Source organism: Ursus arctos, unplaced genomic scaffold (assembly GCF_023065955.2).
Source record: "Ursus arctos isolate Adak ecotype North America unplaced genomic scaffold, UrsArc2.0 scaffold_17, whole genome shotgun sequence".
Classification (NCBI taxonomy): domain Eukaryota; kingdom Metazoa; phylum Chordata; class Mammalia; order Carnivora; family Ursidae; genus Ursus; species Ursus arctos.
In genome coordinates this window covers 45,543,604-45,556,685 of record NW_026622841.1, presented here as the reverse complement: position 1 = coordinate 45,556,685, position 13,082 = coordinate 45,543,604, and the positions used below count along the sequence as shown (strand labels likewise).

The window sequence follows — 13,082 nt, the reverse complement described above, 5'->3', positions numbered from 1 at the left end:
CCGCTTTCAATACTGTATCCTTGGATCTAATATTTGCGAATTGCACTCTGACATGACATGGTGTAGGTCTGTTCTCTTGACCTTGGGAGGTGTCCTGTCTGCTTCTTGGACACGAATGCTTATTTCCTTTCCCAGATTAGGGAAGTTCTCAGCTACGATTTGTTCAGATATCTCTTCTAGACCTCTCTCTTTCTCTACCCCCTCGGGGATGCCGATGATTCTGACATTGGAATGTTTCATTGAGTAATCTCCTGTAATCTACATTCTTGAGATTGGATTTTTTTGAGGCAAGTTTCTGTTTTAGCTTTCTCTTCTACCATCCCATCCTCCAATTCACTAATTCATCTTCTGCCTCATTTACCCTGGCTGTCAGAGCGTCTCGTTTAGACTGCATTTGATTCATAGCATTTTTAAGTTCTGCCAGACTCGCTCTCATTTCTGCCCTTAGAGATTCTATATTCTCGTTAATATTTTCATTAATAGTTTTTTCAAGCCTACACACCATCTTGACCATTGTTACTCTGAATTCAATTTCTGATAATTTGGTTATATCCACATCCATTAGTTCTGTGGCAGAGGCCACAGACTCATAACTTTTCTTTGCTGGGCGGGGCTGGATTTCTCCTCCTCGTCATTCTGATGAGAGAGGTTGCGGGGATGCCCAGAGCCCAAATTATTGACCAGGACCCAGGCAGTGTGCACTTGTTTTATAGGGATCTTAGGGATGTGGGCTTCTTGATTTTTCAGTCTGCCTTCTGGGGGAGGGGCGTGCCTCGCTGATATTCAGGAAAGCCTGTTTGGGTAGAGTCTCCCTGGCCCCTGCGAGGGGGGATGGTGATGGGCACAATGTGAGTTGGTATTTCCGGGCTTTTGTTCTCTGGTGTCTTTCCCTGGCAGTTTTCTGTGGCTCTTCTGAGAGTCAGAGCAGCAGTGGCTGAATCCCAGCCTCTGTCTCAGACCAGAGATCGCAGTCTGCTCTCCACTGAGCTCTCCTGGCCACTTTAACTGTTTCTGTGGGTGCTGCGAAAAACCCTGTATCGTCCTGGGTTGTGCACCCCACACCTGGTGCCCCAGCCCTCACTTCCAGGGCCGACATGTCTCTGTCCTTTGTGCTTCTAACACCGCCAGCCACCCCCGGTTCCCACGCGCGCTCCCGAGCTCCCTGTTTCAGTGTGGTTCGCGTGTGCTCCAAGCGCCTGTTTTCAGTCTGGTCGCACACGTGCTCCCGAGAAAGCTCCCGAGCGAGCTCCCGGTTTTAGTCCGGTTCCAGTGAGCGCTCCGGAGCTCGGGTTTTCAGTCTGGTCGCACGCGCATTCCCCGGCTCACAGTCTCAGTCCGCTCTCTCGCGGGTGCCGTCCATGAGTCCGCCCGCTCCCCCGTGCAGGTGGTTACCCCTTCCTGGCGCCCAAACGCGGTGGCTCCCTCCCCCTTCGGTTTATCTTCCGATATCTGTGCGCGGATTCAGGGCTCCCCGCTTCATACCTCAATATTCAGCATTGGAGATATTCGTTTGTAGAGCTCCAGATGTATCTTCCTGCGTCTCAGGCTGATTCCGTGGATGTTCAGGATGGTCTGGTAGATATCCAGATATTGACTCGGGACCAGCTGAGAAAGGGTCGCCTACTCCTCCGCCATCTTTTCTCCTCCTTGCAGAAAGTGGTTGCTTTTCTGTTCACAGAGTTTCTGCTACTCTTTTCTTCATTCTCCAGTTGCGTTCATGGGTATTCAGAATGGTTTGGTAGCTCTCTCGCTGAATTCCTGGGACCAGACGAACTTTAGGTCTCCTGCTCCTCTGCCATCTTGGAACGCCCCCTCCAGGCTTGTATTTTGAACAAGTTTTCCAGATGATTCTGACAGATGCCTCTTGTTAAGAACCACGGCTCTTGTTACTGGAAATCCCATTTAGTGGTTGGCAAACCGTTTCCCTCAAACAATCAGATGGTCAATGTTTTTGGATTTGTAGGCGAAATGGTGAATACTTGACGTTGCTGTTGTACCAGGAAAGCTATCTTAGTCAACATGTAAATGAAAGATCTTGGCTGTGTCCCAGTAAAACTTTATTTACTAAAACAGGGTGGATTTTGTTCTCAGGCCCCAGTTTACAGATGGTGGGATTATATCAGAATTTCTGGCTTTAGGATCTGTACCCAGGTAATTGTATTTTACCAGGAGATTCCCAAGTGCAGCCACAATTGAGAACCACTTTACTGGAAAATCCTGCTCAGTTCCAGACAGGATGACTTGAAGCAACAGAACAGAGCAGTTTTGCAGATCAGAATGTCTCCAGGTTTTTTCATTATATTTCATGACCTTGGATATCTTTGAGGTTTTCTGGGTCCAAGGGATCATTTATATCCACTTAAGGTTTATATCTAGGAAGCCAGTGTATCATCAACACATCTTCAAGGGCTCCTTTTGAAAATGACAGCGTATGCAAAACATACACTCTAGAGAGACATGAGCCTGCAGGTGCGTGCACACTGTTATGCCTCCAAGTTCAAACAAAGAGCGGGGACCAGCAAAACAACAGCTGCGGGCACTTGACCTGGGAGATGGAAGCGATCTGGGGATCATTATGTAAAGCCGCCCACATGACCTGAAGACATGGGTGCCTAGGAGGTTTCTTGACAAATATCATGAAAAGGGTTTGAGTTCCCCCGTCACTTTATAATTAGCTACTTGCCCTTGCCAGGCTTTGAGGTCAGTGTGGTTGGGGCTGGAGGACATGCTCACGATGGGAACTCAGAGACTGGGGTGACAGCCGCTCGGACATGCGTTCCTGGCTGTGTCCTTCCCTGGGGCCAGGCATGTCATCTGCTTGGCAGGGTCACGGAGACCCGTCAGATAAGGCTTAAAGATGGACGGGCAAATTCTGGTATCTCTGTGCGGAGGCTCTGCGTGGATGCCTGTAAAATAGAATTCAAGGAATGGTGTTTACTAAAAAGAATGGAAGGTATTCAAGAGTATATTGAGTGTGTTCTTCATTCATTAAACGTTCCCGAAGTGCCTTCTCTGTCCTAGGCACAGTCCCTGCTCCCTGGAAGCTCCCAGTCCTGGGGAAGACACAGGCAGGTAAACCGTGACAACAGCAGGAGCTCACGCTACGTCTGGGCGAGAACACAAACTGGGGAAGCCGCAGGAGGGGCGTCCCTACAGAATGAAGGGAGGGAGGGAGGCAGGAAGGAAGGAGGAAGGTAGGAACTGCGGGAGAGCTGAGTCGTGGAGCATGACGGAGTTAGCCAGGCAGAGGGACAGCTGAGAGATGGCATGGGGACAGGAGCGGGGATGGCAGGTAGGTCACTGGGGCTGCATCAGGGGTAGGGGGGAGAAGTTCAGGGAGAGCAGAGGATTAGGGAAAGACCAGAGCGGGCAGCCGGGCTCCGCTGTGTACGCCGCAGGGCGCAGCTCCACCCCATCTGTGGGGGCGCCATATCCATGGAGGACGTGGAAGATTTGTATCTTTATGGTGACCATTGTACAGCAAGTGTCAGGAAAGCATCTTGAGAATGGACACTTTTTCTAGTTGGTGCAATGATGCTGCTTAGGCTGCTGGCAGCCTGGGAGATTTTGAAGGTTTACTGTGTCACGCGTATCAAAGACGTTGGGCTGTGTCCTGAAGACATTGTGTCCCTTTGAAGAATTTAAGTTGGAAAATGATATGAGAGGGTTGGTGTTTTGGGACGATCACTCTTGACACCGGTATGGAGAATGGATTGGAAGGGGCAAGATGGGAAGCAGACAGCCTGGTTAGGAGGCTCTCAAAATAATCTGGGCAAATGAGGATGAAGCCCTGAACGAAGGCTCTGAAACTCTGGAAGCAGGAGAAGATTCCAGAGACTTTCCTGAGCTATAATCACCACGTCCTGATGGTGAGGTGTGGGGAGGTGACAGTCAGCGAAACGTGAGGGGGGGCCTCCAGATTCTGATGATTTGCTAGGTAAGGAAGAAGAAACATTGAAAAGTGAATTTCAGAAACAACTTAAAAAATGCATAGTACTAGATGTTTTCTTTTCTGTTTATAGGTGGTTATAAATCAGGATTCTTTGGGCCTCTAAGCCAAAGTTCAAGTATCTTACTGAATTCCAATGCTTGGTTTTAAGGCCAAGACTGTAAGCGACAGTAAAACTTTCCCTTCCCTGTGCACTCACATGGTGGTCTCAGGGTTCCTGGAGACTGAGAATGGAAACCACAAAACCTGTTGTGACCTGGGCTCAGAAGTCACACCAGAGCACTTCCACTTCCTTCTATCCTCAAGGATGAGAAAGAACCAGAAGGGGGTATTACAGGCAGAGGGAACAGCCAGAGCAAAGGTCCTGAGGCAGGGAAGTGCCTTTGGAGGAATTGGAAGCAGCCTGCCTTCTGGGAAGGCCTGTGCCTGGAGGGTTAAGAGAGACGACCCAAGCATAGCCCCCACCAAAGCCACAGCTGGCACATAGTAGGGCTGAATTTATGTTAGTTTCTTTTCTTCTAAGAAATGGAAGGTAAAAATACGTTACATTCAAGATGGTCATTAGGTAGGAATCTATTAAATTGAAGTTTTACTGCACATGGCTCAGATTTGGGGGAAAAAAAGCAGTGTTTCCCCAGGGGTAGATGTTGAAAGATTGTAGCTGCTTTGCAAACAAGTGCCCACCCTAGATGTTTCTTAATGGGCTCTCTGACCTTTCCTTCACATTTGCTTATTTCCCTTTAATGTGTAGTGTTCTAGGTCAAGAATGTCTAGAAGCCATGGGTAGCTCATTATCTGTGTTTCCATGACAGTAACCTGAGGGGAAGGAGGGAGCTGAGAAAGGAAGGAGGCTGGAGGCCCCCCTCTGAGAGTCCGTTCTCCTTGCAGGGTGTGACTGTGACTTGGAAGGCGTTCTCCCCGAAATATGTGATGCCTACGGAAGGTGCCTTTGCCGCCCTGGGGTCGAGGGCCCTCGGTGTGATGCCTGCCGCCTGGGTTTCTATTCATTCCCCATTTGCCAAGGTAAGGGGGCAACACACAGCATAGCGATCATCCATCCCTGGAGGTCAGGTTCCTCTTGAGGAAGTGCAGAGACGCTTGCTGGCACAGCTCTGTGGCCTGCAGGTTAGCAAGTGAGCCCCTGGCTTGTATCTGTGTGTTACAGGTGACTGTCCCCCTACCTGGGCCATGTCACTTCCCTTCTTTTGTCTTTCCCACCCTACCCCTCCTCCTCCTCCCTGGTGGTAAGCACGTGGGCTCTGGAGCTGCGCGGGTGTGAATCCTGACTCTGGAAAGGACGCGGGACCAGCAAGCACGAAACCACAAACTAATTGTCCCGTGTCCTAATAAGAGTCACCGAAGGAGACGGAGGGTGGGAAGAGGAGGTGTCTGACCCGGTCCCTAGGGCAAAAGAGGAATGTAGTGAGTGTTGGGCGAATGAGTGAATGAATGAATGAATTTGCCCAAGTGCTCCTCTGCCTCGCTGTCCGGTCCGCTGCCTGCCGCTGTTCTCCCCCAGCAGGGAGAGGGAGGGAAGGGAAGAGAAGAGAGGATCATCAGTGGGGGCTCAGGGCAGGAACTGAACACCCCTCCAGGGGTTATATACACACAGGGACTTGCTCTAGGTCCTTAGGTGCTCAGCTCGGTCATTGAGGGCTGGAGCGCAGACTCCTGGCAGGGTGTCCACGGAGGCTCCGATAGAAAGGCTGAGCGTGAAGCCCAGACTGTGGGAGCGCAGCTCCAGGATGAAGGTCTGCAATCCTTCTGCCTCCACAGCCACGTCTTGGTCCCCAGGAAGCTAGTCGGGGCTCAGCTACAGAAACGCTCAGTAGGCGCGGGAAGGCAGCCTTCTCCTTACCTCCACCTTTCTGGTCTTACTGGAGTACTTCTTATTTGCAAAACCAAGCTGGCATCCAGACACCCAGAACCCAGCTCCAGGAGCACGTGGGAAGTGCTGTTCGGAGCTTGCCAGCCCCTGAGCGCTGCTGGAGGCTACCATCAGTATTGAGCAATCAATCTTGTCTGCCAGGGAGGGAGAGGGAGTGGAGACCCTCCATTGCAAGTGTCCACGAGGGCCCAAGCCCAGAGGAGCTTGGGGTGGGGGAAGGCAAGATGCTGAGCAGTGAAGACGAGGTCATTTCACCGAAAGCAGGAGAAGGGTTGGGGCACCCAGGTAGTTTATCTCACTCCCCTCCTGTAACAGCATTTTCTAGCTGCTCTTTGTTTTGCCAACACTCCCCCAATTATATCGCAGACATAAGCTGTTTGGGGGCAAGGGTGGACAGAATATCTCATGTTAATTTCCTAATCATCTGCTGACATTCATGTTAGTTCTGCTTCAGCTACTGTGCTCGGGATTGAAAGCATCCCAAAGGTTTTCTTTTTTCCTCCTCCTTACCAGCCACAGCTCCAGACTCATTGTACTAGAATGAATTACAAATATTCCAACCTAGTCATTCCCTTGGGCAAGGCTGTCAGATTGTGCCTCTGTGTTTATGGATATAAAGGTGAAGAGTAATGCAATATTTTCAGAATGCTTCCCCCCCCCCATTTCTTCACTACTAGAACTAACTCGTTTTAAGGCAGGGAAAAAATACAAAGGTATATTCAGGATAGAGCAGAGGTAAGTGGGACTTTCAGGATGACGGAGTAGGGAGCTCAGTGGGACCCTCTCTCCAACAAAACAAAACTTTAGCGGGTAAAGAATTTTTAATAATCATTTAAAATCTCTGGAAATTGTCCTAAGAGCAAATGAAGAAACATTTATTTAACAAAATCTAAATATCAGTAAGATCAAGTCTGACATTGGATCTCCGTTACCCCCTGCACCCCAACTGTGTGTTTTAGAAGCTCTGCCCTGGGCATGGACAGCCAAGAAGATGGGGGTTCGCTTTCTTCTAAACTCCTGCTCTGGGGCTACAGTTTTACCCGAGGAGGGGCAGGCTGTGGGCATTTCTCATTGCCCCCCTGGCTTGCGTCGTAGAAGCTCTATTCCAGGCAGGCTTGGCAGAGAGGACCATGTCTTCTCTTTCTCCACCCAGCCCCTCCTGTAGGGTAGAGACTCTACACCATGCCCCGCAGGCTGAAAATACTAGAGCCCAATCACCCGCACCCAGGCTGGCTCGTAGAGTGGAGGTCCCAAGCTAGGCGAGGCAAGCTGAGACAACCAGGAGCTTCCACTCCTACCCCCAGTGCCTGCTCGTAGAGCAGGGGGGTCACGCCAGGAAAAGTAGGTCCTCATCTTCAAGTCTGGTGGTGCAGGGGTCTGCACAGCCAGGAGGACAGGGAGGTCATAATGATAGAGTTCGGAAGCTCTGTCTGAAGCGGCCCAGAGGGTGTTGCAGAAAATAATATCTTGGTGTGGGGAGCAATTATGAGGTGGCTGGTAGCTCTGGTGTAAGCCCGATGGCAGTGGGAAGTTCAGTAGCGAGAATCCGAGGGAGTTCAGCCAAGAGGAGCCCTTCTGATATCACAGATAAGTCTGCAGCTTGGGAAGGTTGTGTGCGCGTGCTCGATGGCACCTCTTCAGGAGGAATCCAATCAGACGGGGGTGGGGGGAAGACCCCGAAACATCTCCATGCTGGGCACAGATCTGTTACCGTAGGGTCATAGCCACACTGGCAGGAGGAGTTTAAGCGCAGTGTCTAAGCAAACGTTGACCGACAAGCTGCTCGGACACAGGGTAACTCCTGAGTCAGCCTTAAAAAGGATACCTTCGTCATCGCTGGTTATCTAGAACTGTATGGTGCCCAAGGCTGTGCCCTCTCAGGAGTGACCAGAGAGGAGAAGTCCAAACTAGCAGTCCCCGGCTGAATGTAAGGGAAAAATGTGAATTCTCTACACTTCGGTATCGGCCTCCAAGCTCTACGCATATGCAATGGGAAAGAGTAAAAATCTGACCAGCCAAGCAGGTTCAAGCACAACGTTCAACCAATAAGTTGCTTGTATGGACCCAGGGGTGCCGCTGGGGTAGCCAGGCCAGGAGATAAACACAAGGGGGAACACCTGAGTGGGAACATCAGAGGCTGGACGTTGGAGGGGAAGCCGACCTTGCAGAATTAGTTCAGCCACATCATTAAACAACCCACCAGCCAAGCAAACAAAGAGCAATCCTGGTGATAGCCAGCATTGCTACAATATGTTACCTAGAATGTCCAGTTTTCAAAAAAGAAAAAAAAATGAGATATGCCAAGAATCAGGGAAGTATGACGCATACTCGGGTATAAAGCAGCCAATAGAAACAGCTTTCGAATGGGCTCAGATGGTAGATTTAGCCGTGACCAAAATAGCAGTTATAAATATGTGCGAAGAGGTAAAGGAAACCATGCTTAGTGAATTAAAGGAAAATGTAATGGTAATGTCTTATCAAATGGAGGATATCAATGAAGAGATAGAAATTATGAAGAAGAACCAAATGGAAATTCTGGAGGTGAAAAGTATAATTGAAATGAAGAATTCACCAAAGGGATTCAGTAGGAGACGCGAGCCAGCAGAAGAATCAGCAAACTTGATGACAGATCAATAGAGATTATTCAGTCTGAAAAACAGAAGAAGAATACAGATACGTGGAAGAGCCTTAAAGAAACATGGGACACCAGTTTGTACCAACATCTGTGTAATGGGAATACAGGAAAGAGAGGAGGAGTGGAAGGGCCAGAAAACATAGTCTAAGAAATAATGGCAGAAAACTCCCCAAATCTAATGAAAAACAATCTAGACACCGAAGAAGTTTAATGAACTCCTATCCTAGCACGATACCTGCAAAGGGAGCCATACTCAGACTTCATGGTTTAAATGTTGAAAGACAGAAAAAAGTCTTGCAAGAGCAAAAGAAAAATGACTCAGCCCAAGCCAGGGAATCCCAGTTAAAATGTTAACTGACTTCTCATCTGAAACAATAGGGGCTAGAAGACAGTGGGGCCACACATTCTAAGAACTGAACGTAAAAAAAAATTTTTTTTAGATTTTATTTATTTGAGAGAGAGAGGAGAATGAGTGAGAGAGCACAAGCAGGGGGAGCGGCAGAGGGAGACGGAGAAGCAGGGAGCTCCACGTGGGGCTGGATCCCAGGACCCTGGAATCATGACCTGAGCCGATGGCGGACGCTTAACTGACTGAGCCACCCAGGCACCCCTGAAAGTAAAATTTTTGTCAATCAAGAATTTTTATATCCATCAAAATTATCTTTCAAAATGAAATCAAAATAAAGATATTCCCAGATGAATAAAAAGAGAGAGTTTGGGGCTAGCACACCTGTCTTACAAGAAATAATAAAGGAGGTTCTTCAAGGCTGAAAGCAAGTGACACCGGACAGTAGTTGGAATCCACCTGCAGAATATTGAGTGTTGGTGAAGGTAATCAGGTAGGTGTATTGGTCTGCTTGGGCTTCCGTAACAGGAGACTGCAGACTGTGTGCCTCAAACAGCAGACATTCATTTTCTCACGCTTTTGGAGGCTAGAATTCTAAGATCAAGGTGATAGAAAATTGATTTCTGGTGAGTGCTCTCTTCCTGGCCTGCGGACAGCTGCCTTCTCCTCGTATCTTCATATGGCCTTTCCTCTCTGCGTGTGGGCAGAAAGAATGAGAGAGAGAAATCTCTGATGTTTCTGCCTGTCTTAAAAGGATAGCGGTCCTGTGGGGTTAGGACCCCACCCTTATGACCTCATTTAACCTTAATTACCCCTTAAAGGTCCTATATCCAATTACAGTCACATCAGTGGTTAGAGCTTCAACATATGAACTTGGGGGGCATGTAATTCAGTCCATAATAGTAAGTATTACAAAATATAGTATAATTGCATATTTTTATCCCTTCTTGTCTTGATTGATATTAAAAGAAATTGCACAAGACTGTACACACACACACGCACACACACACACACGTCTGTATGTTAGGTGGGGCTCTAACATACATAGCATATATATACATATATACACAACTGTGTGTGTGTGTGTGTGTATGCCTATGTCATACAGAAATGTAATATATTTAACAATAATAGCACAAAAGAGATGGGTGAGAACAAAGCTATGAAAGAGAATAAGAAGTGACATCAAATCTATGGCAAGAAATGAAGAGAACCAGAAAGGATAAATAAGGGAGTTTATTAAGATACTTTCTATATATGTATATTCTCTTTTCTTCTATTGGCTTCTTTAGAAGATCTAGATTATATAAATAACTATAACAATGTATTGTTGGGTTTTGACATGTTTAGACATAATACATATAGCAATAATAGCACAGAAACAGAGTGGAGTTATGTAGGAGGAAGGTTTCTATGTCACTGGAACTAAGTCAATATAAATGTGAAGTAGATCCTTTTAAGATGTATTTTGTAACTTCTAGAGCAACCACTAAGACAGTAACAAAAAATAAGTAAAAACATTAAAGAAAGTAAAGTGCTACCCTAGAAAATATCCATTTATTTAATACAAAAGAAGGCAAGAAAAGGGGAATAGCAAAACAAAAAGACGGGAGACATGTAACAAACTGGGGGCTTCAGAGGGGAGGGGGGTGGGGAAATGGGATAGGCCGGTGATGGGTAGTAAGGAGGGCACGTATTGCATGGTGCACTGGGTGTTATACGCAACTAATGAATCATCGAACTTTACATCGGAAACCGGGGATGTACTGTATGGTGACTAACATAATATAATAAAAAATCATTAAAAAAAAAAGAAAACAAAATGCAGAGTGGCTGGAGTAAATCCAACCACATCAATAACAGCATTAAATGTGAGTGGATTCTACAGCGTCCCATATACCAGTATTAACCCTAATGGGTTAAAAGCCTAAATATAAGAGCTTAGCCTGTGAGACTCCTAGAAGAAAGCATAGACGTAAATCTTTGTGACTTTAGGTTAGGCAATAATATTTTAGATTTGACACTAAAGGCACAGGGAACAAAAGAAGAAATAGATACTAACCTTTCAAAACCTTTGTGTTGCAAAGGACACTCTTAAGAAAGTGAAAAGACAACCATAGAATGAAGAAAGGTATTTGCCAGTCATGTGTCTGATAAGGCACAGATATATAGGATCGCGGAGAACAGCTAAAGAGCTCTTACAACACTCTAAGACGACCTAATTAAAAAATGGACAAAATTTGAATCAATAGTTCTCCAGAGACGATCTACAGTGGACCAATAAGCACATGAAAAGATGTTCCACTTCATTGGTTATTAGATAAGTGCAAATTAAAAGCACAATGAAGTATCATTTCCTGTCCACTATAAAGGCAGGCTGTAACAAATGTTGCCAAGGATGTGGAGAAATCTGAGCCCTCATACATTGCTAGTGGGAATGCACAATGGTACAGCCATTTTGCAAACCTTTTTGCTATTCCACCAAATGTTAAACCTAGGGTTACCATATGATCTAGGAAATCTACTCCTAGGTGTGTATCCGCGGGCAAGGAGAACACACAACCACACAGTAGCTTGTATACCAATGTCTGTAGCAGCATTTGTCAGCGTAGCCAAGAAGGGGAAATGAACTATGTTCATGAGCTGATGAATGGATAAATAAAATGTAGTCTCTCCATATTATGGAATATTATTGGGAAAAAAAAGAGTGAAGTGTGGACACATGCTACAACTTGGAGGAAACTTGAAAACAGATGCTAAGTGAAAGAAGCCAGTCACAGACCACATATCGCATGATTCCATGTATATGAAATGTAAAGAACAAATTCATAGAGGCAGGAAGTAGATTAGTGGTTGCTTAGGGCTGGGATGGAGGGGGGTGGGCGGCAGAGATGGGGCAATGGGGACAGACTCCTAATGAGTATGGGGTTTCTTTTGGGGGGACAAAAGTGATTCTAATATTAGATCGTGCTGAGGATTGCACAACCTTGTGAATACAGTAAAAAACATTGTATTGTACATTTTAAATGGATGAATTGTATGGTATATGAATTATAGCTCAGTAAACCTATTTTTAAAAGAGATGGGGAGGGAATCCAACACATAAAAGCAGGGTGTTTCCTCTCCAGACACACATCAGCCTTATCTCTCTGTAAATCTGCGCCCATCTCTTCTGGTATCTTATTTACAACAGTGATAAAACAACATGCTTTAGAATCTTGGAGTTAAAAGAAATTGAAATTACTTATTTTATAGCAACTAATCTGAGATCCAGGGAAAGCTAGGTAGTTGCAGGGTGAGAGCATGAGGACTGTGCTTCCCAGACTGCAGGTCGCCATCCATTAGTGCCTGGAGAAATCAATTCAGTGAGTATGGACCTTAAGATGAAATAGAACAGAACAGCAATTATGCTTTCTAAGCAGTAATGGAAAGAAAGGTTTTGCAAAGTTCTTTTTGTTCATAGTTATCTCCTATATTAATAAATATCTTTGTTTTTACATCTTTATCATCTATCAACGCGCGTGCGCGTGAGTGTAGTGTGTTTATTGGGTTACAGTGTAAAATTTCTTACTGTGCGTGTAGCTAAAAGATTTGAAAGCTACCATGTTAAGCAATCCTGGAGGATTTTGTCAATGATTCTGAGCAGTTGGTCACTTTTCTTTCATGCTACTCTTTGGTTTTGTGGCTTCAGACTCTCAAATAGTTCCTGTCTGAAAATCATGGAGTACTTGGGTGAGTTTAGGGTCCCTCTTTCACCTGGAAAGTGTTGCTCAGTAGATTGCTGCAATCAACTGATAAAGCCATTACACCTGGGCCAGTTCACATGGCGTAATTCCTTCCTAAACCGGTTCAGGGGGAAGCACCCTCTCTGTCTTACCTTTTACACATTTTCTATAGGGCAGGCGTAAGGACCAAACGGCGTGAGGAAGTCATCTGAGATGCACCCCTGTTTCATCTTTAATCCATAGTCTTGCCTTTACTCTTCTGCCTTAAGCCAGGCAGGAAGGAAGGAGGATAGAAATGTTAATGTCCTGAGATTTGACCTTAAACTGGATTTTGACTTAATGATTGCTCTCTTACCCGAAAAGCCCTAGAACTTACTAGCGTGTTCATGTAGCTGCAGGGGGACAATCACCAGCCCTGAGTGAAGCTGAAAAGAGCTGCGGGTTTAGTTATAGCAGGAGCTGTGCTTTTTCAATACACGAATTACATGACATTTAGTTGTACCTTTATGTGGTTTAATTTGCACAGTTTCCTTAAAGGG

At 46.3% G+C, this 13,082-nt stretch overlaps 1 protein-coding gene across 3 annotated transcripts in view; it reads left to right on the top strand.

Annotated features, from left to right (window-relative positions):
• LAMA3 (laminin subunit alpha 3) overlaps positions 1 to 13,082 on the top strand; it is a 253,876-nt gene that overhangs the window by 91,384 nt on the left and 149,410 nt on the right. For all 3 annotated transcript variants that reach the window (XM_026496108.4, XM_044382889.3, XM_044382890.3), the window contains one exon: positions 4,838 to 4,972. In XM_026496108.4, the coding sequence (XP_026351893.3) occupies positions 4,838 to 4,972 (135 nt within the window). The remainder of the gene's footprint in view (positions 1 to 4,837; positions 4,973 to 13,082) is intronic.